The 26,206-nt window shown below is 53.6% G+C and overlaps 2 protein-coding genes across 3 annotated transcripts in view; one reads left to right on the top strand and one right to left on the bottom strand.

The window, feature by feature from the left end:
* Nucleotides 1–20,430, top strand: part of KCNAB1 (potassium voltage-gated channel subfamily A regulatory beta subunit 1) — a 43,270-nt gene extending 22,840 nt beyond the window's left edge. For both annotated transcript variants that reach the window (XM_071438243.1, XM_071438244.1), the window contains exons 3-14: nucleotides 3,633–3,670; nucleotides 5,300–5,379; nucleotides 6,173–6,217; nucleotides 7,394–7,438; nucleotides 8,002–8,045; nucleotides 10,855–10,941; nucleotides 14,737–14,822; nucleotides 15,986–16,106; nucleotides 16,529–16,623; nucleotides 17,489–17,609; nucleotides 18,431–18,519; nucleotides 19,050–20,430. In XM_071438243.1, coding sequence (XP_071294344.1) covers nucleotides 3,633–3,670; nucleotides 5,300–5,379; nucleotides 6,173–6,217; nucleotides 7,394–7,438; nucleotides 8,002–8,045; nucleotides 10,855–10,941; nucleotides 14,737–14,822; nucleotides 15,986–16,106; nucleotides 16,529–16,623; nucleotides 17,489–17,609; nucleotides 18,431–18,519; nucleotides 19,050–19,139 — 941 coding nt within the window. In that variant the 3' untranslated portion in view covers nucleotides 19,140–20,430. The remainder of the gene's footprint in view (nucleotides 1–3,632; nucleotides 3,671–5,299; nucleotides 5,380–6,172; nucleotides 6,218–7,393; nucleotides 7,439–8,001; nucleotides 8,046–10,854; nucleotides 10,942–14,736; nucleotides 14,823–15,985; nucleotides 16,107–16,528; nucleotides 16,624–17,488; nucleotides 17,610–18,430; nucleotides 18,520–19,049) is intronic.
* Nucleotides 20,431–22,672: 2,242 nt separating this feature from the next.
* Nucleotides 22,673–26,200, bottom strand: SSR3 (signal sequence receptor subunit 3). Its single transcript, XM_071438255.1, has 5 exons — nucleotides 25,935–26,200; nucleotides 24,834–24,960; nucleotides 24,303–24,401; nucleotides 23,683–23,814; nucleotides 22,673–23,064 (listed from the first exon to the last, which is right to left on the bottom strand). Exons 1-5 carry the CDS (start codon nucleotides 26,071–26,073, stop codon nucleotides 22,998–23,000), a joined length of 564 nt encoding a protein of 187 aa, XP_071294356.1. The 5' UTR covers nucleotides 26,074–26,200; the 3' UTR covers nucleotides 22,673–22,997.
* Nucleotides 26,201–26,206: the final 6 nt, after the last annotated feature.

Genomic DNA, 26,206 nt, shown 5'->3' with positions numbered 1-26,206 from the left:
GGGAGGGCCCTGAGCCCCTCAGAGCAGAGCTGAGCATCATTCCTGGGGCACTGAGCTCCCGTGGAGCTGGGCCTGCTCAGCCAGGCTGAGCTTCCCTGGGAACAGCCCAGCGCTGGGTCCTGCTCCTGCCTGGCTGAGTTTGGGCTGAGCTTTGCCCTCCTGCCTGGCTGAGTTTGGGCTGAGCTTTGCCCTCCTGCCTGGCTGAGTTTGCTCCAGGTGAGCCTTTCAGGGACCTGCCAGCCTGGCCCTGGGCTGCTGCCAGGCTCTTTGCTTGGTGCTGGATCCAAAATGTGCTTTTGATTCCAGGGAAAGCCAGGCCGTGGTTTTCACCTGTGCAGCTCAGGGGGACCCTGCCTGTGGGCTCCTGCAGGTTTTGAGAAAACCTTGGCCTCCAGAGAGAGGATGGGCCCTGACTGCAGGGAAAGGAGCAGGGCAAAGCTGCCATCCCAGTCCCATGGACAGAAGGTGACAGCTGGCTGCAGAAATGGTGTTTTGTGAGCCCAGAGGGGGCAGGCAGGTGCTGCTCTCCCCTTGGTGCTTGCTCTGGGGCGGGGTTTGGCACAGGCACCGTCCCTGCCAGCAGCAGCAGCAGGGGCTGGGGCTCAGCCCTGCTCCTGCACAGGTGACACTGGGGCTGTGACACTGGGGCTGTGACACTGCTCAGGTGGGCTCTGCTTTGGCACCACGCCCTGCTGGGCTGCAGTGGGAGCCAAGGCTGGGCCTCGGGCAGGAATTCCCCTTGAGGGTGAGGAAATCCACTTGGAAAACCTTTCAAGGCAGGAGGGAGGAAGGTGATGGGCAAGAGGCAGTGGTGGAATTCTGTCTGCCCTGGGGCAGAGGATGCCTTTCCAAACCATGAGCTGGGCTGGGTGAGAGAGAGACACTCACTTGGACAGGGGAAAGGAGCAATTTAAAAAAATATATATCTTTCTCCAGAATATTTTTCTTCCCAAATGAGTGTGTTGGCTGAGGTTGTGAATCATCCTTGGCTGTTGTTTGAAATGCCAAATGCTCCTTGTGCTTTTTTTTGCCTTTTTTAACGTGCAGAGGGAGGGGAGAAGCCTGTGCCTCTGCCTGGATGGGGGTGCCTTCCCTGCTCCTGGCTCCTGGAGCAGAGCCCTCCCCTTCCCCAGCTCACCCTGCTGAGCCCAAACTCACATCCCTGCCTGGTCTTTGTGATAATAATGGGGGAAAACCCCCTTGGAATCCCCAGCTGTGTGCTCCTGCTGGTGCTGCTGTGCCCAGCTGGGGCTGGGGGGCTCAGGCAGGGCTGCCCAGCAGCACAGACATTTATTCCTTGCGTTTCAGGGGCTTTCAGGTGCCTGTTGTTCTGATTCGAGCTCTCCCTGTGCCCCGAGCACATTGTCACTCAGTGGGATGTGCTTTGTGTCACAAGGTGGATTCTGAGAGGATGTGCACTCTGTGGGGAGGATGAATAATCCTCTTCCTTCTCACCTGTGCACCTGTGTGCTGCTTATGCAAAAGGGAAAAAAAAAATCACTTTGAGATAAACAGTCTCAACCCATTTTTTGGTACAAACACATTTTAATGTATTCCTGTAAAAATAACACCTCTGAAGCTTTAACATGGAAATCAGGCTTCATTCGGTTATTTTTTTATCTGCATGAAGAAGCTTAAAGATAAAATGAAAACAGGTTTCAGTTTTATCTTTGTTGTGCAGGACCAGAGCATTTAAACTCCAATAATCAGAGAAAATACCTCTCCTGAGCTCTGTAGCCAGCAAGGTGCAGCAGGGGTACTCCTGTCCCATTATTGTTGTCCTTACAGAGCTAAAGAAAATACAAAATTAGCCAGAAAATGTGTGCTCTTTGCTCATTTGTTTAGTTTCCATTTCATCTCTGTTCTGTGGCAAACTTGGCTTTTCCAGCTCGGGTTGTTCTGCGGGAAGTCAGGAGTTGCAGTTTGAACTCACACTTTGTGCATCTTTAAATAGCTTTATTTGCACTGAGAGAAACCTGACGTATTAAAAAATTCAGATTGGCCTTTTTCTGAGGGAAAGGGAGCGAGCTGCTGCTGCCAGAGATGGGGAGGGGCTGTGTTCTGAGCAGGGCTGATCAAAGCCACCCCAGCCCTTCCACCCCTGCTCGGGGTTCATGTCCCGGCACCCAAGGACCCCATTCCTCTTTGATGAGGGTCTGGGAGCAGCTTTTGCATCTTCTCAAGTGCAGGCAGGCAGGGGAGCTGCAATTCCTGTCCCTTGGCAGCATCAGAGCTCAGCCCTGGCCCTGCAGTCCCCGTCCTGCTCCATCCCTGTGTCTCAGGTGGGCTGGGAGGGGGTCCCCCAGTGCCACCCTGCCCTGGCAGGGGCACCTCCCACTGCTCCAGCCCTGTGCAGCCTGGCCTGGGACGCCTCAGGGCTGGGGAAATCTCCCTGGGTGTCCCAGCTGAGCCCCTCAGTCAGTCAGAGCTTTCAGTTCTGGGCAGTGGTGAGGCCACGTGAGCTCTGCCCCATCCATCCGGAGAATGGCTGAGTTTGGCCTCTGGGGTTCTGTGGGGCCCTGCAGGGGCTCAGAGGGGCTGTGCTGTGCTGGGCTCAGAGGGACCTTGGGCCAGGCTGGCAGGAGGCCCAGGGCAGCAGGGGTGTCTGGGCACCTGTGACCTGCTGCTTGCCCAGCTCCCTGCGGCCTCACCCGCTGCCTGGGGAGATCTGTACTCCTAAAAGGAGTAATACATGCATGCAAAATCTAGATACAGAAACCCTGTTCCTATGGGAATTCCTTGGGGTTGGACCAGCTGACCTTTAAAGGTCCCTTCCAACCCAAACTGATTTATGATCTGGTTAAATCCACATGCTGCTTCCACCATTTTTTTTTTTAATTATTTTTTTTTATTAAGCAATGATCATAAAGAGATAATGCCCCAAGTTTTCCTAATAATAGACCAGAGTCAGCAACTGAGCCTAAACTGCAGCAGCTTTAGGAGCCAGCCTAGGGAAGGCAGTGCCCTTGGGCTGGGCTGGCACTGGACATTGGCTTCATGGAAAAGCTCCCAGGGAAAAGTCACTTTGGGTTGGAAATCTTTCCTGTCAGAAGAAATATTTCTCTTTTTAATGTCTTTTTTTTTCTTTTTTTAATTCTAATTTTGACTTTCAGGATGCTAAATGCTGAAGTACATATTTAAGGAGAGTTTCATTCCTCAAATGATGTGCTGTGGCAGCATCACAGATTTTTTCCAATTTGTCAAATTGAAGCTTTGGAAAATGATTTCTGACTTGGAAAGGGCTTCAGATTTCAGGGCCTGGAAGGGTCCCAGGCCAGCCTGGACAGGGCTGGGAACGCCCTGGGACAGTGGGAGGTGTCCCTGCCATGGCAGGGGTGGCACTGGGTGGATTTTGAGGTCACTCCAACCCAACCCATCCCATGATTCAAATCCAGCTCTGTGTTGGGCACCACAGCATCCCCTGGGTGCTGCCCTGGGCAGCTGCCGGTGCCAGTCCCACCTGGGAGCAGGTGCCCTGTCCTGCCTGGCTGCAGGAGCTCTCTCAGGGCTGCACCCCCTCTGAGCCAGCTCACCCCATCTAAAACCCATTTAATCCCAAAGGGAATTCTGGTGAAGTCTCATTTTTGATGTGGAAACCCTCTTGTAGTAACAGATGATTTTGCTTTTTCCAGGGACCTGGGTCACTTTTGGAGGTCAGATCTCAGATGAGGTGAGTGCATGGAACAAACCACACTCTGGGGGGGGTTTAATTTCATTTTTAAATTAAATTGTGGCTCCTGGAGCCTTCCTGCATGGAGAGACAGCAGGGAGTCACTACACAGAGCTCTGCCACAAGCCCCTGATGAGCCTGACTTTTCCAGAGATGGACTCTCACAAGCTCCATCCACCCCTCAGGGCCATCTCCTGTCCTCTGCTGTCCCCAGCAATGTCCCCTCCTTCCCCTGGGCTCCTGCAGTGGAGTTGGGAACTATTTTTGCGTGTGGACATAATGGACAACAGTCCTAAATACAGTCATGGCTGGCCTTACCAAGGTGATTTATTTTTGACATAATAAGTTGAAACCGCTGCAAACAAGCTCAGGTTTGCCCCGTGCTTTTCCCTGGAGCAGATGGCTCCTGATGCAGGGAATCACCCCCGGAGCCTGGGCTGCACGTGGGCTCCTCTGCAGCCCAGGAGTCACAGATGTGAGTGCCCAGGGCCAGCAGCTGCCTGTCCCCAGGACGTGGAACAACCCCAAAACAACTCTGGCGTGAGGAAAAGAGCCCAGGGGCCTCCATTCCAAGGGATTTTCCTTTAAATTCACTCCATCTGTCAGGGTGTCACTGCTTCTCCTGGTGATCCCCCGGCTTTGGTGCCGGTGGCTCCCCCGGCTTTGGTCCCATGGATCCCCCGGCTTTGGTCCCATGGATCCCCCGGCTTTGGTCCCATGGCTCCCCGGCTTTGGTCCCATGGATCCCCCATCTTTGGTCCCATGGCTCCCCCGGCTTTGGTCCCATGGATCCCCCATCTTTGGTCCCGGTGGCTCCCCCAGCTTTGGTCCCATGGATCCCCCATCTTTGGTCCCATGGCTCCCCCGGCTTTGGTCCCATGGATCCCCCATCTTTGGTCCCGGTGGCTCCCCCGGCTTTGGTCCTTGGATCCCCGGCTTTGGTCCCATGGATCCCCCAGCTTTGGTGCCAGTGGCTCCCCCGGCTTTGGTCCCATGGATCCCCATCTTTGGTCCCGTGTTATGGCACTTTGGGATGATGACCAGTCAGGTGATGCTCAGTCAAGGCCAGTTTTGATGTCCACTTTGCTCTCTGGTCCTCCTGCCCCCCTTGCTCACCGTAATTCCGTGCAAAGCAGGACAAATTCCATGGAAAAGGGGGACAGAAGCACAGCCCTGTCCTTGGGGCTGCTCTCCTCGGGATGCTGAGCCTGAGCCTTCATCCCCCCGGGGGCAGCAGGAGCCCCAGGACTCCTCTGGGCTCCACAAATGACCCTCAGGCATTTCCCCACCCCACGGCATCTCTGGGGAGCTGCAGGAAGGCTGGCAGGCAGCCAGAGGAACGCTAACCCCCCAAATTCTGTGTTAAACCCTGCAGAGCATCTCCTGTAACCCTGTTAAATTCCTGGCTGCCTTCCTGACGGGAAGCTCCTGCGGGAGGAGAGGAGTTCCTGCCGGGCTGGCTCCGGGGGGAGTTGGTGTAAATCCGTGTTTTGGTGTCCCTCAATCCCTCCCTGGTGCCCTGCCGGGGGTGTTCCTGGGCAGGGGCCGTCACAGCCCCGCTGGGCTTGTCCCGCTGTGGGGCTTTCCCTGCTGGGTGTGGTGTCACCCGCTGTCCCCCGTGCTCCCCAGGTGGCCGAGCAGCTGATGACCATCGCCTACGAGAGCGGCGTGAACCTCTTCGACACGGCCGAGGTGTACGCGGCCGGCAAGTGAGTGCCCGGGGGCAGGGTGTGCCTGGAAAGGGCTGGGACAGAGCCACAGCTGGGCACAGAGCCACAGCTGGGCAGGTGTGCCCGGAAAGGGCTGGGACAGAGCCACAGCTGGGCAGGTGTGCCTGGAAAGGGCTGGGACAGAGCCACAGCTGGGACAGAGCCACAGCTGGGCAGGTGTGCCCGGAAAGGGCTGGGACAGAGCCACAGCTGGGCAGGTGTGCCCAAAAGGGCTGGCAGAGCTGCACCTGCCTTCCCTGGGCTCTGGCTGTGCTTGGAAAGCCTCTTTGTCCCTGAGTGGGACAGGAGAACCTTTGTATTTGGGGTACCCATCAAATAAACCCAGATAATTAACCCAAAGCCTCTTGTACCCAGCAAAGGCTGGAGAGCAGCACCGGTGTCAGCACAGGGAGAGAAACCCCCTGAACAAATGGGAGATCACTGTGGATCCCAGTGCTGCTGGGTGCCTGGGGCTGGGACAGATCCAGGCAGGAATCCTGGGGGGAGCCACTCTGGCTGCTCTCTGAGCCACTGTGGGGTGGGGGACATCACCTGTGCTAAATGGGCCTGGGGTGACCAACAGGGCTCCCAGCTGGGCTGGACAGCGTGTCCTGCTGAGGGGCCAGCCCAGCCCCAGGCACCAGGGGCCTGGGAAGGGGCACCGGGGGACAAGAGGCTCTGTGCTGGATGGATCTGTCCCATCGGGGTCACTGTCACCAGGGGAGGGCAGGGCAGCTCAGGCTGGGGGCACTGAGCATCCCTGCCCCCCTCACACCGCGCTCTTCCTGCACAGGGCCGAGGTGATCCTGGGCAACATCCTGAAGAAGAAGGGCTGGAGGTACAGTATGGCACTCCCTCTGACTCGGGGGATTTCCCTCCTTGGGGCCCTGGTCCCACAGGAGCAGCCACACCTCCCCTGGGATTTGGGGTATCCCACACCCCTCGGGGCTGTCCATGCCCTCCCGGGTGGGAGGGTGGCTGTGGCACCTCATCCCTGCTGGGGTAAAGGATGCAGAGCCCTGCCAGCCCGGGAGGAGCTGACACCTCGTTTAAAGGATGCACATTAGCATATGTTGTGGGTTTTAAGGGATTTGCATAATCCTCAAAGGCCTCCCCTGTGTGTGTGTGTGTCCTAGGCAGGTTCAGCTGAAGGGGGCTCTAGCAGGGCTCTCTCCACACCCAGCCTAGGGGATTAGAGGGGTGAGTGATTACTTGGTAAGAAATACTCTGGGTGATGTGGAGGAAATAAAATGAAGTCCAATAAAAGCTGGGGAAATTGTGTTGTACATGTCTGGTTATGCAGCAAGGTAGCTGGAGGATGATAAATCTTTGATTTAATATGGTGTAGAGTTTACAGATTAATTCAGATGTCTCACACTGGAGTTTAACAGCTCTGGCAGTGAGAGGCACAGGGCAGGATGGTAGGAGGGAACAGCACTGAAGGAAGCCCCTGGAGAGAGGGCTGGGTGCTGCTTACTCAGTGATTACAAATGTCTGGGGGTTTTGGTCCCCTCACTTGGATTCCATTTGGTTTCTATCCCAATGTCCAATCCAAACTTCCTCTGACTTCATTCAATTTCCTCATGCCCTGACTGTTTATGGGCATATTTTACCAAAACACCTGCAGGATATTTCACTTTCCATCTTCTGAAGGAGCTAAAGCCTGGATTCCTGTGCAGCTTACCCCACTGGAGAGGGACAATGCCCTGAGCACAGTGGTGCCATTCCCTGAGGCACCTGCTGATTCCTGGGGTCTCCCTGGCTGCCAGAGTTCCATTTGCAGGGAATTCCCCCCAAACCAACACTGGAGTCAGTCTCCTCAACATTTTACAGCTGCTCTTGGCTGTTTGAGCATCCCCAGCAGAAACCCTGCACCCAGGTTTTACAAGTTGCTGATCGGCAGCATCTGTGTTGTTGTTGTTATTATTATTATTATTATTATTATTATTATTATTATTATTATTATTATTATTATTTTAAAGAAATTATATTAATTTTCCTGTTCTTTTTGCAGGAGGTCCAGTTTGGTGATAACCACAAAGCTGTACTGGGGTGGCAAGTAAGTGTGACAGTCACTTGTCCTGGGCTTTGCTGCCCCAGCCCTGCAGCCAGAGGAGATCAATGGCACCTGGGGTGCTTTGCTGCTGTCATTGCATTTCTGTTTATTTTACCAAGTGTTTTAAGGAGTTGGAGTTTCTCACCTGGAGAGGAGGAACTCCAGGGAGAGCTCAGGGCCTGAAGGGGCTCCAGGAGAGCTGCAGAGGGACTGGGGACAAGGATGGAGGGACAGGAGCCAGGGAATGGCTCCCAGTGCCAGAGGGCAGGGCTGGGTGGGAGATTGGGAATTGGGAATTCCTGGCTGGGATGGGATTCCCAGAGCAGCTGGGGCTGCCCCTGCATCCCTGGCAGTGCCCAAGGCCAGGCTGGACACTGGGGCTGGGAGCACCTGGGGCAGTGGGAGGTGTCCCTGCCATGGCAGGGGTGGGATGGATGGGATTTAAGATCTCTCCCAGCCCAATCAGTCCGGGATTCTGTAATTTTGGGGGTGTTTAAATCAGAGCACAGCTCAGTGCTCCCAGGCTCTGGGCACCTCTCCCAGCTGTTGCTGTTTTTCCCTTGCAGAGCAGAGACTGAGCGAGGCCTTTCCAGGAAACACATCATAGAAGGTACCTGGGCTGGGCTGGGCTGGGGCTGCCCTGCTGGGCTCTGTGCACCTGATCCCAGTGCTCTGCCATGGGCTGGGGTCTGTCAGGGGCTGGGGCTGCCCTGCTGGGCTCTGTGCACCTGATCCCAGTGCTCTCCCATGGGCTGGGGCTGCCCTGCTGGGCTCTGTGCACCTGATCCCAGTGCTCTGCCATGGGCTGGGGCTGCCCTGCTGGGCTCTGTGCACCTGACCCCAGTGCTCTGCCAGGGGCTGGGGCTGCCCTGCTGGGCTCTGTGCACCTGACCCCAGTGCTCTGCCAGGGGCTGGGGCTGCCCTGCTGGGCTCTGTGCACCTGACCCCAGTGCTCTCCCATGGGCTGGGGTCTGTCAGGGGCTGGGGCTGCCCTGCTGGGCTCTGTGCACCTGATCCCTGTGCTCTGCCATGGGCTGGGGTCTGTCAGGGGCTGGGGCTGCCCTGCTGGGCTCTGTGCACCTGATCCCAGTGCTCTCCCATGGGCTAGGGCTGTTTGATCCCATTGCCCCTGTACCAGTCCCAATGCAGATCAGTTCCCAAACTCATCCTGAAATGCCCAAAATGCACCCAAGGATTGTTTTGGCTCCCCTCAGAAAGTGTCAGTGAATGGACTGCACTGGCAGCCCCCTCACTCCCTGGGGCCTGCTGGCTTTGGGGAGCTCTCTGCACACCCCAGCCCTTCCCCATGGGGCCAGATGTGGCCAGGGGTGCCTGGGCTGCCTTTGGAGCTGGGAGGGATGAGGATGAGGATGTGGCATGATGTCAGCCTGCAGAAATAGCCTCTGGAGGGCTGCCAGGCCCCAGCTGGCACAGCTGAGCTCTGCTCCTGGTGCTGCTGCTCCTCAAGGGCTCTGTTCTGCTGCCCCTTCCCTCACACTCCATCCCCTCCTGGGGTTCCTGACTGAAATCCCTGCTCCCCATCCCTTCCTGGGGTTCCTGACCCCAGTCCCTGCTCCCCTCTGGAGTTTCTGACCCCAATCCCTGCTCCCCATCCCCTCCTGGGGTTCCTGACCCCAATCCCTGCTCCCCATCCTCTCCTGGGGTTCCTGGGCCCAGTCCCTGCTCCCCATCCCCTTTCCCTGCTGCTCTGCCTTGTCCCTGTGGCCGTGTCCCTGCAGGGGAGGGGACAGCAGGAACTCTGTGTTGTGTTTGTCCACAGCAAAGCCTTGGCTGTGTGTGCTGGGCTGGACCCAGAGCTGGCTCTGCAGGCTCAGCTCACAGCACAGGGAGAGCAGTGCCAGGAACAGAACCGTGCCTGGGGACCTGAGGGTCACCTCCTGTGACATTGTCCCTGTGCGAGGAGCCAGCCTGGGCTCTGGAGCAGGAGCATCCTGCAGCTCCTGGGCAGGGGAATGCTGTGGAGGGGCATTGCAGGGCAGTGCCAGCCCCCAGCAGGGCAGTGCCGGCCCCAGGGGAGGATTTCTGCCCCAGCTCCCTGGCTGTGTGCCCCATTTGTGCCTCCTGCCCAGGGGATGTGCAGAACCTGCTGCTGGGGCTCAGGGATGGCATCCTCGGGGCACAGCTCCTCCTTTCTGTGCTGCACACCTGGGAAATGGGAGCCCCAGGGCAGTGTCTGGCTCAGGTGGGGTGGGTGGGGTCAGCAGCCCCTGCCTGGGGTGCAGCTTTGCCTCCCTCCATCCTCCTCCTTCCTGCTCCTGGCAAGTTTTATCCAGAATTCCCTGCAGAGTTTGATCTTGGAGTGTTTGCAGGATCCTGGGACTTGCCCAGTAAGGTAATGCTGGAGAAAGCTTTTCTTGTAGCAACATTTTGTTGGATTTTCATCTGAATAAACTTCAGTGAGGTGGTGGCACTGAAGGAGCTCAGGGAGGTGGCAGATGTGTCACAGGCACTCCAGACACATCCTTTCCCATTTCTTGTGGAGCTGCTTCATGAAATGACAGAAAAGCACTGGCAGGAGTTGGAATAATTTCACAGAACACCCAGCAAACAGCGTTAAGGTCAATGAGAGATATTTTATATTTTTATATATATTTATATATATATATATATCTGTGTGCGTGAGAGAGAGAAGAGGATTTTGAACAGTTATTTTCTACAAATCTTCCCAAGAACAAAATGTTTTTATGAATGTTCATGAAGAATGAGTCAAAATAGAGCAGGCTGGAAATGTTTGCTGAATTTTGAGCTGGATAAAATGCCCATCCTCTGCTCGCCCTCTCTCATACACTCATACATGGATATATAAATATATCTGCAGGGGTTTGATGCCATCTCCCATCAGATCCTCACAGGAAGGCTCTGAAAACCTGGACGTTTATGGACTGAGCTGCAGAGGGCTGGGGCTTGCTGTGCCCAGGTCCCTGTGCAGTGTGGGTGGGCACAGGTTGATGCTGTACCTGCTGCCCATGGGCACCACCTGCCCTGCAGTGTCCCCTGGCCTCAGGAGCTGGGCTGGAGCAGGGGAGGCTCTGGGGCACAATGCAGACTGGATTCCCTGCAGGGCACTGAAGCAGCGCCTCTGCCAGGCTGACAGGGACAGCTCTGTAACCAGGACTGGTCAGCACGAACCCTGGAGCTCTGAATAAAGCACATTCCTGGGCAAGGAGGGGCTCTCTGTGGGGCCACACTGGTGCTTTCCTCTCCAGGTGGCTGCAGGGACGTGGGACAGCATCATTCAGCACCCCTCTCACACCCTGACTGTGTGTATCTCTATAAATGTGTGCCTATATAAAAATACATGTATTTAAACACAGCCAGCTGCGTTTGATCCCGTTTTGGGTCTGTTCCCTGCCTCCCTCTGACCCTGCCTGTCCTTGTCTCTGCTCTCCCATGCCCAGGGCTGAAGGCTTCTCTCCAGAGGCTGCAGCTGGAATATGTGGACGTGGTCTTTGCCAACCGGCCGGACAACAACACCCCCATGGAAGGTTGGTGGGAGCTGCACTGCAAAGGGTTAACCCTCAGTGCCTGCTCCTGGCCTAAGGGCTGGCACTGAGGAGGGCAGGAAAGGCAATTTGTAATCAGTTGTTCAGGTGGGGCAGTTTAAATGTGAAATATCTCATTTTGGTAGCCAGCTCCATGGAAGGGGTCCCTGCCCATGGCAGAGGGCTGGAATTAAGTGTCCTTTAAGGTCCCTCCCAACCTATTTAGGGTTTCTCTGTCTACCCTGCCATGACGTGAATTTGTGTATTTTGGAAGGAAATGGAAGTTTCCTTTCTGTCCCAGGAGTGGCTTCAATGTTTGGAGTATTTCCTTTCCCAGTTCCTTCAAAGAGGATTTGTGGCTGGATTTGAGGCAGGTGTCCATGGCAGGTGGCACAGGAGCTGTGGTGGATGTTCCATGGGAATCAAACAGGGCTGCAGCTCCGTGTCAGGAGTGCTGGCACCTTGCTGGATGTGGGGCTGTGCCACCCAGGGTGGGTCAGGGACCAGCCTGGGATTCAGGAGCTTCCCCAGGAGCTGCTGAGGTCAGGGCAGACCCTGTGTTGTGTCTGGGAGGGAGCTGTGCCCTCTGTGCTCGCTCTGCTGTCTCTGAGCAGCGTGGAGGGGCTGCCCTGCCCAGGGCACAGCTGCTCCCACACCCCAGTGCCAGCCCTGGCACCTGGCACAGGCCCTGGCACTGGCTGAGGCTTGAGCAGGGTGAAAAAAGGGACATTTCTCTTATGAATGGCATGCTGGAGATACTTCCCATCTTCTTCCTGCCTTTTTTATGGCTCACCCACTAAGGCACTTCCATCCCAGAGCATCTGCTGGGCCATCTGTCAGTGCTGCTTGCTGAGCCACTCCATCCTGCTCAGCACCACACACGCCTCAGCTTCTCCCACAGGGAGCCATGCAAGGCGCCTTGGAGCTCATCCCACTCCCTGCCACTGTCCCAGGCTGCTCCAAGGCCTGTCCAGCCTGGCCTGGGCTCTGCCAGGGGTGGGGCAGCCCCTCCTGAAGGAGGAGGTGACCTTGAAGTGTTCCCTACTCGTGGCAGCACCTCTGGGTCAGGCTGAGCAGCCAGCACGGTGTGAGCAGGGGGGCACAACCAAACCAAACCAAACCAAAACCTGAATGTCCTGTTTGTTTTCACTGCCTGCTGCTTCTCCAGATCCTTCTGTGAGCCCAGCCAGGGCAGATCCCTCTGCCCAGGCTCTGCTCCTGCCCTGGGGAAGGAGCAGATGAGCATCCATGGGGGTTTCTGTGCTGGCACTCGCTTGGGCCTCAGGGCACCTGGCAAAGCTGCTTAACCTAACCCCCTAAATGTATTTCATGTTCTTAAAGGTCTCTGAGCAAATTAAAATAGTAAAAGCAGGGAGTGTTGGAGGCAGGGAGCAGCTGGAGAGGAGCACCTTGGGCAGCTCGTGGCACGTGGGTCTGGCTGTGCCCCCTGTGCCCCAGGGCCAGGCTGGGGCTGAGGGCTGCCCACCCTCCCTGGGGCTGGCTCAGCTGTGTGTGTGTCCCTGCCACCCTCTGCCAGCCCAGTCCCTGCTCAGGGGATGGCTGGTGGCAGGGATCTGTCCTCTCCACAACCCCTGTGTGCTCTGTTCCTCAGGATGAAGATCTCACCCCACAGTGGGCAGGCAGGGCTTGTCCTGCATCCCAAGGGGCTCTTCCAGCAGGGGAGAGGAGGGTCCCTGGTGTGTCCCCAGTGCCACAGAGCCAGGTGCCCACGCGTGCCCAGCAGCCACACAGGGAGGGAAGGTGGCAAGGTTCCTACCAGGGAACTTTATCCTACCCCAGAGTTATTGTTATGGTGCCAGGGGCTGGTATTGGGATTTGCAGCATTGATTTATCTTTAAAAAAAACCCCAATTCCTGTTCTTGAGTGCTGCCATTTGGGCATCCAGCTGGCAAGACAAGAGATGTGGGCCTGTGCCCTTCCCAAATCCCATTGCTGTCCCCTGGCTCTCTCAACAAGGAGATATCTGTGTATAAATATATTTATATACGGTTTCTGAGTTGACTTAGGAGTTTTTTTGAAAGGAGTAGAGGCTGGAGAAGTGAAAACAACCCCGGGCTGAGATGTGTAAGAGGCGTGTGACGAAATGTTTTCCAAAACTCTGAAATGGTGGCAGGGCAAAAATAGAAAACTAAACCCAGGGAGAAGCTGCTGAGGAGGGAGGGAGGGAGGAAGGGAAGGATCACTTACAGGCTTAGGCTGATGGTGGTAGGAAATGAAAAACAAATTTTAATTAAATATTCAGATGGAGCAGCTTGCAATTGCTCATAATTGAATTCTGGAGCCCTGGTCAGGTGGAAGGTGTCCCTGCCCACAGCAAGGGTTGGAAGAAGAAGATTTTAAGGTCCTTTACAACCCCAACCAGTCTTTGATTCTATATTTACACTTCACTGAAATGAATTGGTGTTTTTCAGGAAGACCTGGAAGTTTCCTTTGCACGCCAGTGCTGGCTTTAACGCCCTCTGGGGTTTTTATTTCTTTCCCTCGTTGCCTCGGATCAGCGGGTTTGTGTTTGGGTCGGAGGCAGGTCTGTGTGTCAGAGCAGCCCTGTGGGTTATGCATGGAGCCTGCAGGAGGGTCCCAGCAGTGCCCAGGCTGGCTCTGGAGCTGCTCTGTGCCAGGCTCGGCTTCCCTGCCATAAGCAGGGTGAGAGGGCAGAGCCCTGCTGGGCTCGGGGCAGCAGTGCCTGCAGCCCTCACCTTGCCCCTCACCCTCAGGGTGCTCTGGGCACTGCAGGCTCCAGGGCAGCCCCTCAGAGGCCTTTGGGTGCTCAGAGCTGCTGGGGAGGGCGGGCAGTGCCCCCTGACCATGGGGTGCCACAGGCAGCAGCTGCTTTCTGTCACTTCCCATGTGGGTTCAGCTCATTTCCCCATTCTGTGGGCAGTGGTTGTGGCCCTGCTGCAGCCCTGCCAGAAACAGGGTTTGTCACCACAGCCAGGGCAGGGCTTGGCTGCTCATGGGGACTGTGACACAGGCAGGGATGGAGATGGGATATTGGGAATTCCCCTGGGAGATGGGGAAATCCCTGGCACAGGTGCCCAGAGCAGCTGGAGCTGCCCCTGGATCTCTGGCAGTGCCCAAGGCCAGGCTGGACAGGGCTGGGAGCACCTGGGACAATGGGAGGTGTCCCTGCCCAGGACAGGGTGGCACTGGGTGAGTTTTAACATCCCTTCCAGCCCAACCCAGTCTGGGATTCCTTTAAACTCAAGTTCTCAAGGGTTTTTTCACCCCCAGGCAGGCAGGGAGGTCTGAGGGGTGAAATTCAAGATCCTGTCCTGGTGTGTGTGGCCTTGGAAGCTTCCATATCCCAGAGAGCAGCAATGGGGACCAGGGCACTGCTGTGGTGCAGGGGTGACACCTGAGGGTGACAGGGCCCTCGGTGGAGTCAGGTTCAATCAGCCATTCTGGCAGCTTTGTCCCTGGTAAAGAGAGGCAGACCCAGATATGTGCTTTCAGGAAGAAAATTAAAAAAAAAAAAAAAAAGGAATTTATTTTGAAGTTTATTTTTCCACTGTGCTGCCCTCTTGTGTTCCGTTTAGGAGGAAATGTCCTCCTAAGGCCGTGGAAGGCAGGAGCCAGGTGGGAAAAGCAGTTTTACCCAGCTGCAGGGTCAGTGTCTCGATGTTTGCACTGAAAATGCTTTTCCAGCCACCCCTGGGCAGGAGAGCAGAGCAGGAGCGTGCTCAGAACTGTCAGTGTGGGGTGTTTGGGAGTGGGCTTGGTGGAAATGTGGCCTCTGGGCCCTTCTCACACTCCTTTTTTTGCTTTGCTCTCCTTCAGAAATCGTGCGGGCAATGACACATGTGATCAACCAGGGCATGGCCATGTACTGGGGCACGTCCCGCTGGAGCGCCATGGAGATCATGGTGAGGGTCATGGTGGGTCATGGAGATCATGGTGAGGGTCATGGTGGGCCATGGAGATCATGGTGAGGGTCATGGTGGGCCATGGAGATCATGGTGAGGGGCCTGGGGGCCATGGAGATCATGGTGAGGGTCATGGTGGGGCCATGGAGATCATGGTGAGGGGCCTGGGGGCCATGGAGATCATGGTGAGGGTCATGGTGGGGCCATGGAGATCATGGTGAGGGTCATGGTGGGGCCATGGAGATCATGGTGAGGGTCATGGTGGGGCCATGGAGATCATGGTGAGGGGCCTGGGGGCCATGGAGATCATGGTGAGGGTCATGGTGGGGCCATGGAGAAGGTCATGGTGGGGCCATGGAGATCATGGTGAGGGGTGTGGAGGTCATGGAGATCATGGTGAGGGTCATGGTGGGCCATGGAGATCATGGTGAGGGTCATGGTGGGCCATGGAGATCATGGTGAGGGTCATGGTGGGCCATGGAGATCATGGTGAGGGTCATGGTGGGGCCATGGAGATCATGGTGAGGGTCATGGTGGGCCATGGAGATCATGGTGAGGGTCATGGTGGGGCCATGGAGATCATGGTGAGGGTCGTGGTGGGGCCATGGAGATCATGGTGAGGGTCATGGTGGGGCCATGGAGATCATGGTGAGGAGCCTGCCTGGGGGTCATGGTGAGGAGCTTGGGGGTCATGGTGGGGCCATGGAGATGATGGTGAGGGGTGTGGAGGTCATGGAGGAGCATGGAGGTGATGGTGAGGGCCACAGAGGTCATGGCATGATAACCTGGGGCACACTGGGTTCCTCTCCATCCCGGCTTTCCACCTCAAGTAATTTAAAAGGCTGTCCCAGAATGAGCCCAGTGCTAATTAGAAGATGGGCTGACGTGTGGGGGTTTGGGTGGTTTGTTTGGGTTTGTGTCACTTTGGTTTGACTGAAGGCAAGTCCTTCAGTTTGATATCACCCATGGCAGGGGGTGGAAGGAGATGGGCTCTAATGTCCCAAAGCAGGCTGTGAGTCCAGGAGATGCCAGCATTGCAGCATCCTTCTGGTGCCACTTGCCCTGGCCTTGGCCATCTCCTGTACCCTCCTAGAAGGTGGCCTGGCGTGTGCTGCAGACATTTCCATTTTCTGAAGGGTTTTCTCCCTGGTTGCCCTCTGCAGGAAGCCTACTCCGTGGCCAGGCAGTTCAACATGATCCCCCCCGTGTGTGAGCAGGCCGAGTACCATCTGTTCCAGAGGGAGAAGGTGGAGGTGCAGCTGCCAGAGCTCTACCACAAAATCGGTGAGGCTGAGCCTGCTGGGCCTTCTGGCTGGGCAGGATGGCCTGGGTCTGCAGGTGGGACCTGTGACAAAGCCAAGTCTCTGTCTCATAGTGACCCAAAAGAAAAACCAGCTTACTGTGCCTCTGATGGATTGCTTAATATTATCTGTTAATAACTAAAGTACGTTAATGAACATATTAAGTATTAATTGGCTTGGCTGCTCCTTGCCCTCTGAGATTCATGTGGTCCATTAAGTGAAATAAATCCTTCAGGGCATCAGCAGCACATTCCTGCAGGACCAGCTGAGCGTTGCTGCCCGTGGCAACAGAAACAAGCAGCCACCAGTTTGCTCTTGCTTTAGTTTTTGAGTGGAAGCTGTATTTTTGCTACAGCTCTGATCTGTCCCACTCCCCTCAAAGCCCTTTTTCTGTCCTCTCTGCAGGGGTGGGAGCAATGACGTGGTCTCCCCTGGCCTGTGGGATCATCTCAGGGAAATATGGCAACGGGGTCCCTGAAAGCTCAAGGGCTTCACTCAAGGTATTTCTGGGGCACCTTTGAGTTGTGCTGCTTTTGTCAGGGCAGGAAAACAACAAAGGGGAAAGGGCTCCCTCGTGAGAAGGAGGGCTCTGCTTGCATGGATCAGCTTGGTTTCTCTGGCAACCACACTCCAAAGAGCAGCAGAATCTGGGTTAGAGCCAGCCCAGGCTCCCCACGCAGGGAGCTCGGGGGGCTTGGGGCAGGTCTGGGGGCTGCAGGGGGCTGCTGTCCCCACCCTGCACCGAGGGACATCACCACGAGCCAGGGGCTCTGTGGGGCTCCAGGCTCCTCACTGATGTTAACCCTGGAATTTTAAGGTTGGAAAGGACCTCCAAGGTCACGGAGTCCAAGCCTGAATGGATGCAGCTGCTGCCACTTGCAGCCCCCTGAACCACGTAGGTCCCACAGGCTTGGACATCGTTCCCCTGGGTACCAGCCTGGGCCATGGGGGTGCTCAGCCCCCCAGGATCCCCCCAGGCCAAGGGCAAGCCCACTGAACACCCATGGGCTGCTGCCCTCTCTAACAGGTTTTGGGATTCTGGTGTCGCCACAACTAATTGTGGTTTCTCCACAATTATCCTGATTTTATTCTTATTGAGAGTTATGGGATCCAGAAAGAAAACTGGGGAGATTCCAGGTTCTGTAGTGAGAATAAAGCCAGAGAGCTGAGGACAACAGGAGACATTCTGGTCCTGCCCTAATTGCTTTGGGTAGCCCAGCTTTGTGTTACTCAGCCCCACGACCTTCTGGGCTGGACATGGCTTTTCAAGTGCTGCTATTTATAGATTATAATTACAAATTGCCTTAAACTCCCCACTTTGGAGGCTGAAAGCTGACAGCCTGATGTGCTGTGATTGCCCTGCAGTGCTACCAGTGGCTGAAGGAGAAGATCATCAGCGAGGAGGGCAGGAAGCAGCAGGGGAAGCTGAAGGACCTGTCCCCCATCGCCGAGCGCCTGGGCTGCACGCTGCCACAGCTGGCTGTTGGTGGGTGCCTCACAGCTGCCAAAGGCTAACACAGGAAATCTGCTCCCTTTCCACCCTGGTTTGGGCTGGACCTGCAGCTGGAGATGTGTTTGTTGTTTAAAATGTGTCAAAAATTATTGATCCCGCAGGGGTTTGGGGTAGAAAGGAATTTAAAGCCCATTTTGTTCCAGCCCCTGCTATGGGGTTCCACTGGCCCAAGTTGCTCCAAAGCTGTCCAGCCTGGCCTGGGACACTCCCAGGGATGCAGGGGCGGCCACAGCTGCTCTGGGTAACAATTAATTAAAACAGGATTGTTTCCAGCAGCAGCACCAGGCTGTGACTGACAGGGTCAGAGTGTCCTGGGCATCCCCAGGGGTCCCACTTCCCTGTTCCCCTGGATATCCCCCCTCCATGAAGCCATCACCTTTATGGTGCTGGGCTGGCAGGCAAGATAATGCTGTTCTAAATGAGATCTGGGTTTTTTTCCTAATAATTCTCTCAATGCTGCTGAGAGCTGAGGCTGTAAAATACCACATGTCTGTCAGAAAGGTGATCCCTGGTTCAACATCCCTGCAGTGAATCCTTGTGATGGGGAAAATCCAAACCCCACAGCCAGAGAGGTGCTGGGGCAGGGAGCAGGCTCAGGATCCTGGAAGATCTGTGGGGTTTGATATTTGATCTGTGCATCTTCCCCTGGATAGTGCCAGAGGAGCAAAGCTGAGACAGAGAATTTCTCTGAGATTATTGCCAAGAAGAGACAGAGGCTCTGTCAAACACCAGGGACTGCAGCAAGGCCCTGTGAGCCCCCCTGTGTCCTGACCACCTTGTGCCTTTGTTCCCAGCATGGTGCCTGAGGAATGAGGGGGTGAGCTCTGTCCTCCTGGGATCCTCCAACCCCGAGCAGCTGATTGAGAACCTCGGAGCCATCCAGGTGAGTGCAGGGAGACACCCCCGACCTCAGCACCCCCTTCTCTCAGCACAGGGTTCTGTCTCTCAGCTCCATTCATGCACCCTCATCAGGCCCATCCCTGCTGTCACCATGGCTTAGCACCTTTTGGGGCATTGCAGGCATGTCCAGTGACAGCATCAGCAGCTTTCATGCACCTGAAAATGCGAGTGAGTCCAGGGCATGTTGTGACAGATTCTGTGCTGCCACATGTCACCTGCACCCTCCTTAATTATTCCCTGTTGTTTTTCCCCATTCAGAGCTGCCTCTGCAGTCCTTGCCACCAGCTCCTGTCCCAGTGCAGCCGAGCAACATTCCACACACAAAGCTGAGAGGCTTTGCTGTGATTCTCTCACTGAGTAAAGATCCTCCAGAGGTTTTTCTTTTAAGGGAGAAAGTTATTAGATGAATGCTTAATATCTGTCACACAAAAAGCCCAGAGGAAATGTACTTTGATAAAATCTAGGTTTCATTTTGGAACTATCTCAATTAAGCATCGCTTTCTTCCACCCCAGGTCCTTCCAAAGATGACATCCCATATTGTAAATGAAATAGATAATATCCTGGGCAACAAGCCCTACAGCAAGAAGGACTACAGATCCTAATGCAATGCATGAATTTCCTGGACTGCATGGTTTAGAAGTGCTCTGTACTCCAGTACAGCCCTGAATTACTCTCATGAGAATCATTCAGCACTTGCTGCTCGGTGTCTACTGTCACTGGATCCTTCGAGATGTGTGCTCTTGCTACTACTCTGCAGTGAATTTAAAAGCACAGTTGATCTCTCTTCTAACCAGGAATAACCTTGTATTTTCTTACCTTCTTGACCGAGTTCATTAATTTTTACTTTACTCTTTGCACCTCATGCTTGTGCTGTGACAAACACTTGTAAAGCAAAAAAAAAAAAAAAAAAAGAAATAATTTATAACCTTCAGGTACTTGGTAATTAAAGAAGGATGTACAGATCTATTTTTTCAATGAAGAAAAGCCAGATACAACTTCAGGTTTTAATAAAACCATGTTTGGGAAATCTCAACTATAAAGTTTCTTCAGGTTAACAGATGGAAGGGGCAAGCTCAAACATTGCTTTTTTATGCTGAATATAAGCTCTAGGATTTCTTTGTAGTTGAATAAAGGCTGTGAGACAGAGAACTAGTTAGCAAGTAGATAGTTCAGCTCCTAATTTTACAGCTGTTCCAGCTGTGGAGTGCTCCTGGAGCAGTGCTAGGAAGCCCAAACACGCATGTCAGGTTACTGAGCACGACAGCTCTGCAAAGTTCTACTTCTCCATAAACCTTAAGCCAAGAAAGCCATGATTAAATATTGGGTTTTGCATCTATAGAAACCTGCCTCTACTTCTGCCTGCTTGTAGACAGAGCTACTGCAAATTTCAATATTCAGGAGCTTTTAAGGATCTAGATACTATAAATATATACAATATATAGCTGCTAAGAGCTGCAGGAACAATCAGGTATGTACTCCAAAAGGCTACACCTGCTTCCACTTGCTTTGGAACCGGGGATAAGTAAATGCACAGACACATTTTAAACAGATTTTTGTGAGCATTTACAGGAGTTGACAGGAAGAATTTACATCTGGATTTGCCCAGCTCAAGCCCACATTGTACCTTCCCAAGGATTTGCTTTGTACCATGCTCCTCTGATTGCAGTCTGTATTTCTCCCGTCCCTGCTGGGACACAGCTCTGTACAGTATTTGTAGGACCCTTGTACTCCCCCCTGCTGCACCCACCTGGGCCAGGTGAGCAGCTCCCCACACCCGAGTGCTCTCCTCCTGTATTTGAAGCTGTGGTGTGTGTAAATGACTCCTGCTGTACATGAGAAATGCAGTCTGACTGGAATTCTGCTTGGACACAATAAAAGCATTTTGTGCATCTACCCTGAGAGCTGCAGACCCGTTACTGACACTGGAGCTGTTCTGGGCCAGCAGCAGGGCCTTCTGCTGAGGATGGGGGTGATGTTCCCCAGGGAATGTTCCAGCTGTGCCCAGGGAATGTTCCAGCTGTGCCCAGGAGGGACGGCAGGGAGCTGGGCTGGCCCCAAGGCGCTGCTGGCCCTCAGTCCCCAAGGAGCACAGCAGTCCCAGGTAAGGTCTGTCCTGTCCTGGCCTGACAGGGATGGGATGGGATTCTGGAGTTCCTGGGTCAGATGGGATTTTGGGAAGGAATTCCTCCCTGGGAAGGTGGGCAGGCCCTGGATCCCTGGCAGTGCCCAAGGCCAGGTTGGACATTGGGGTTGGAGCAGCCTGGGGCAGTGAGAGGTGTCCCTGCCCTGGCAGGGGTGAGGCTGGGTAGGATTTAAGCTCCTTTCTAAGCCATGTTCTGTGATCTGGCCTGGAAGGAGCCCAGTGCAGCTGTCCCCAGCCTCCCCAGGTGACACTGCCAGTCCCAGCCAGCTGGGGTGGAGCCCACCTTGCCCTGCCCTGGGAACATCCCCACTGCTGCATTACCACTAACTACTGTTAATTTTTACAGAGCTTCAACCATTTCACAGTTAACAGCTTTATTAATTTAATATAATTATCCTCCCAGTAACAGACTAATTCCTTTTCCTCCCCCTGGAGGTATAATTTAATGTTCTCTCTTCCCCTTCTCATGTACTTGGGAATCCAGTAATGTATTAAAACTAGATCAATTCCCAACTTTAATTGAGGAGATGGCATTGTCCCTTACGGGCTCTGAGGGCAATATGGGGCTGAGCAGCAGCCCTGCTTCAGGTTAACCCTCAGCATTAGACTAGAGAATTATAATTTCAATGTTTTATAATGAAATTTTATTTATCATTGTAGTGGGGATTGCAAGGGAAAAACCAAACACTGCCTCTTAAAGAACAAAAAAACCCAAACTGAAAAAGTGAACAAAAATCCAAATGCCAACCAAAAAAAAAGGCCCAAACTTTTCTGTGGAAGCTCAAGATTAGTTTTTTTTCAGAATACATCCCACCCCACCCACCCACCTGCTTTTGTTTCAGGCTGTCAGTGCTCAATGTTCCCTCTCCAGGAAAATTGTGACATGCTAAGCTCCAGGCCTCAGCAACTGTCAATACCAAAAAAGCCTTAAGAGAAGATGAAAAGCTGGTAATAAAAGACTCAGTGAGCCGACAGTAATGGCAGAAGAAAGTGCTGCTTCCAAGCACTCTGCAGACAGCAGATTTCCTGGGGAATACACCTGCTAAAGCCCTGCCAGGAAAGTGAGTATAACATTGTCTGTTCAAGGCTTTCAGTTCAGCTCTGGGGGCTCTGAGAGCAACAGAGCAGAAACAGCAACATCAAAGTCCTGCTGCTCCCAGAGGAGCCAGCCTGGCTTTGAGCTGGGCTCTGGATTTTGGAGAGGGCTGTTAAAAATCTGCTCTATGTGAGCTAAATACTCAGCTAAAACCCAGCAATTCTATCCCTTATAAGAAGTGAGGCCAAGGAAAGGGAAACTGGCCAAGGCAGGCAGCAAGTTTAGGGAATGTGTCCTTCCAGTGCTGAATAGTCAGGCAGAAAGGATAAAGAGAAATCCATGTATTTTGAGAGAAAACAGTTAATTAAAGAGTATTAAACGAGCAAAAGTACTTGAATTTGTCAGAAATAGAGCCATTACTGTCTCCTGCTCATCACATTCTCTCCATTTTACTCTATTTTCCATTTAATCTTATTGAAGCCAAGATTAGCAGAGTAATTGTTACATTAAATCTCATCAAAAACTTTCTTCTCTCTTTAGGATCCCAAGTCTGTAATGGCAGGATCTGTAACTAGAATTCCATTAGTATCAGTAGAGTTTGGCATTTAAGTGAACAGCTGCTCCAGTGATAGCCAGAAAATAAGGCACAGGATTGTCTGATAAACCCATTATGAAGAGCCAGCTAAAGCATTTTTCTTAAGCTGTGCAGGGAGACTGGCAGGGTTTTTTATTTATTTACAACTTGGAAGATTAATGGAAAAAAGTGCATTCAAACCACTTCAAAAGTGTTTTCCTAGGAGATTCAGGTTTTGTCCTGACTCCATGTTACTCAGAAATGAGGAGTGCTTCCAAGGAATATATTAGATGTCTCCTCTCTTCTGGAAGCAGAAAGAGTTGACAAACCTAGACATGAAAATCCCTGGTTTTTAAAAAATGAAGAATGAAAATACAAGGAATCAAATGGCAAAAAAAGCTCCTTTTAATTACAACTTTTCAAGTTACAATGATAAATGGGTTGTCCCCAGGGTGGAGCTGCAGAAAGAGGATGTCTGCTCACAGCTCACACACCCCACTCCCTCTCCTTGCTAAGTAAAAAAAAACTGAGTAACTCCAATATCAAATACCATGTAAAGATACCAAAAGTAAATACAATTCAACCATTTTGGATTCAAACCCTCCCCACGTTTTCCTCATGCTAAAAAACAAAAATATTCCTATTCCACCCTTAGGCATTTTCATGGCAGCTGAAGCCTCTCTCAGGAACTGCTGAGGGTTTTGTGTCTACTTGGATCCTGTGGACAGCAGAGCAATCAGTCCTGAGGAAGCACTGATAGAAAGGATGTAGTTTCTGTAGGGAACAGGTTAAGGAATTGTCAAGATTGTTCTTTGGTACACAACATTTGGTAGGAGTTTTATGAAAAGGAAGGAATCGAAATGATCTTTCTCTGGAGTTTTAAAACTGGAGTATTGCAAACACAGCTTCAGAACTCACCTTCAGAATTAAGGCACCCATAAGGTTCAGCCTTTTCTCTTACAAGTTTTATAAATACAGACCTTGAATTAACTGCCCTGTTGGCAAAACTAATATCCTTCAGGAACAAAACACTTTACATGTGAGCTACTGGAGCTGAAGCATCCTGTCAGGGAAGAGCTCCTGGCACCCAACACTGACACAGTGTTTGCAGGAAACTGAGCTGTGTCCTCACTCCAAAATTACAATGGAAATGGCAAAGCCAGGAGAATTCTTATACACTGTCCAAGCAATATGCTGAAAACATCTCATGTTTTAAGGGACTTTAATTGGGAGACTTTAGTTTGGTAAACTCTTATTTTTGTTTCAGCATTCTAAGCTGCTGTACTAACCATGAGCTGCAGGTACCAAGAGAGGAATGCCACAGCCCACAGCCAGTGGTGACAGCCAACAGGAGCAGGGCTGTGGGGGCTTTAGGGTGGGGATAAAGGATACACAGTGGGGTTGAAGTTCTTCAGCACGAAAAAGGAAGCGATGATAACCAGCACCAGAAAGAGGGTGTTGTTGTAGAAGATGGAGAAAGTTGTTGCTTCATAGTCTGCAACTTCATTTTTCTTCCACAGAATCCTAGGAGCAAGTGGAGATAAAATTTCAGATATATTTAAATCAATGGATATCACAGAATCCTGGAATGGTTTGGGTTGGAGGGACCTTAAAGCTCATCCCACTCCACCCCTGCCATGGCAGGGACACCTCCCACTGTCCCAGGCTGCTCCAGCCCTATCCAGCCTGGCCTTGGGCACTGCCAGGGATGGGGATATCCTGGACACCCACATGATGAAGTGTGCAGTAGTTTTTCCAGAAGACACAGAGTCTGGCTCCCAAGCTCCCCTCCTGCACAGTCCCAGTGGGGATTCCCTCTAACACCGAGTGCATCTGAGGCCTTCCCTTGACAACTCACCTCAAAAGCTGAACCACGAGCTACCCTGCAGCTGCTGCTTCCCAGAATACAGCAAAACAGTGCAAGCACAGTCCCTACTGCCCCACCCAGAGCCTCCAAGACATTTAAGGCCCTCCTACAACAAGGGAGAGGAGGAGGAGGACAGAGAGATCACCTTTCATCCTTCTCCTTGCGGGACATCTTCCTGTTGTCCGCCTCAGACAGCTTGCGAGTCACCTCCTTGGAAACAGCATCTTCTCTTTTCTGGGCTACTCTGTAAGTACCACCACTCATGTCACACTTCAGAAAGGAAAAAACCCCACAGCCCAGCCCTGGCTTTACAGGAGGTTTTATGCACAGTGAAGAATACAACTTAGCCAAGATACCCAACAGTTTTGTCAAGGTGAAGGGATAAGAATTAGTAATATAATTCACATCCAATAACTAAAATAATTTATAATTTAAACATAATTTGTGGTGATACCCAGGGAGCATGATGGTGGATTTACTATTTCACCATACTCTTAGCTGACAAGATCTGACTATAATTACAAGAGAAACCAATTACGAGGTACTTCTAAAAATATGTTTGGAAAATATGTTTTGGAGTAACATTTCAGGCATTCTTGTTAATAAAAAACTACAGTAGTAAATGGCAGTTTTGTTCAATTGTTAAATGATAAATTCAAAGAGGCACCAAACTTACTTGTGTTTGAGGACAAACTTGACGTTTTTATACGCAAAAGCCACGAGATAGGTACTGATGAGGGTCATGACGCTGTACAGGACTGCAGACTGAACAAGATCCATATGCCATATTCTCCAATAAAGCCCTTAAAAAAAAAAAAGAACAATGATACTTGAAGCAGTTTCTCTCCAAGAAAAACGCCCCATACTGGAGACCCATAGAGGATCTGAGCTCTGTAATTACACAGTCTCTGCCTGAGCAAAGCCAACTCCTCCAAAATCACTCGGGGCTCTTTGAACTGCATTGAAAGTACTTTGGAAGGGGGAAATGAGCTTTGCGCGTGGCTGGAAGGGGCTCCGTGAGAGCACGGCCGAGCCTGCGGGCAGCGCTGCTGCGGTGACACGTCAGTGATGCTGCCCTGCCGGCCGGAACCGGCACCGAACACGGAACCGGGAACCGATAGGGCTGGAACCGGGACCCGGCACCGCTCGGAACCGGGATCCGACACGGCTCGGAACCGGGACCCGACACGGCCGGAACCGGGACCCGGCACGGCTGGAACCGGGACCCGACACGGCTCGGAACCGGGACCCGACACGGCCGGAACCGGGACCCGGCACGGCTGGAACCGGGACCCGACACGGCTCGGAACCGGGACCCGACACGGCCGGAACCGGGATCTGACAGGACTGGAACCAGCACCCGATACGGCCCGGAGCCAGGATCCGACACGGCCGGAGCTGGGATCCGATACGGCTCGGAACCAGGATCCGACAGGGCTGGAACCAGCACCCGATACGGCCCGGAGCCAGGATCCCCCACATTCAGAACCAGGACCCGACACTGCCCGGAGCCAGGATCCGCCAGGGCTCGGAGCAGCAGCCTCGGGATCTGCCGCGGGCAGCGGGACAGAGCCCGCGGTGGGCAGTGGGGAGCCCTGATCCCTCTCCCCAACCTCCTGATCTCCTCTGGGGCTGTTGATCCCCCTCTTCCACGGTATTCTGCTCCCCCCAAGGTTGCTGATCTCCCTCTCCCAGGGTATTTTGCTCCCCCCATGGTTGCTGATCCTCCTCTCCCCTCAGCACCCCTCACGGCTGCCGCCCGCCCTCGCCCGCTCACAGATAGGGATGGCGGAGACGATGAAGGCGTTGCCGAAGAAGAGCGCGGAGGACTTGGCCGAGAGGTTGCGGCTGAAGTCCTGGAGCAGCAGATCCTCCTCGGACTGCTGCCGGCCGCCGGGGCCGCCCTTGGGAGCCATGGCGGGACAAGGCAGCGTCAGCGCGGCCGAGAGGCTCCGGGTCAGGCGCCACGGGGCGGGGCGGGCCCGGCGGGCCGGGAGCGCTTCCGGAGCGCGGCCCGATCCCCGCCTCAGCCCGGCCCCGAGCCCGGCC

The sequence above is a fragment of the Agelaius tricolor genome, unplaced genomic scaffold (assembly GCF_023055355.1).
Source record: "Agelaius tricolor isolate 1412-34295 unplaced genomic scaffold, bAgeTri1.0.p SCAF_12, whole genome shotgun sequence".
Taxonomy (NCBI): Eukaryota; Metazoa; Chordata; class Aves; order Passeriformes; family Icteridae; genus Agelaius; species Agelaius tricolor.
Note: the sequence above shows the minus strand (reverse complement) of the source record. Positions and strands in the feature narration are given on the sequence as shown.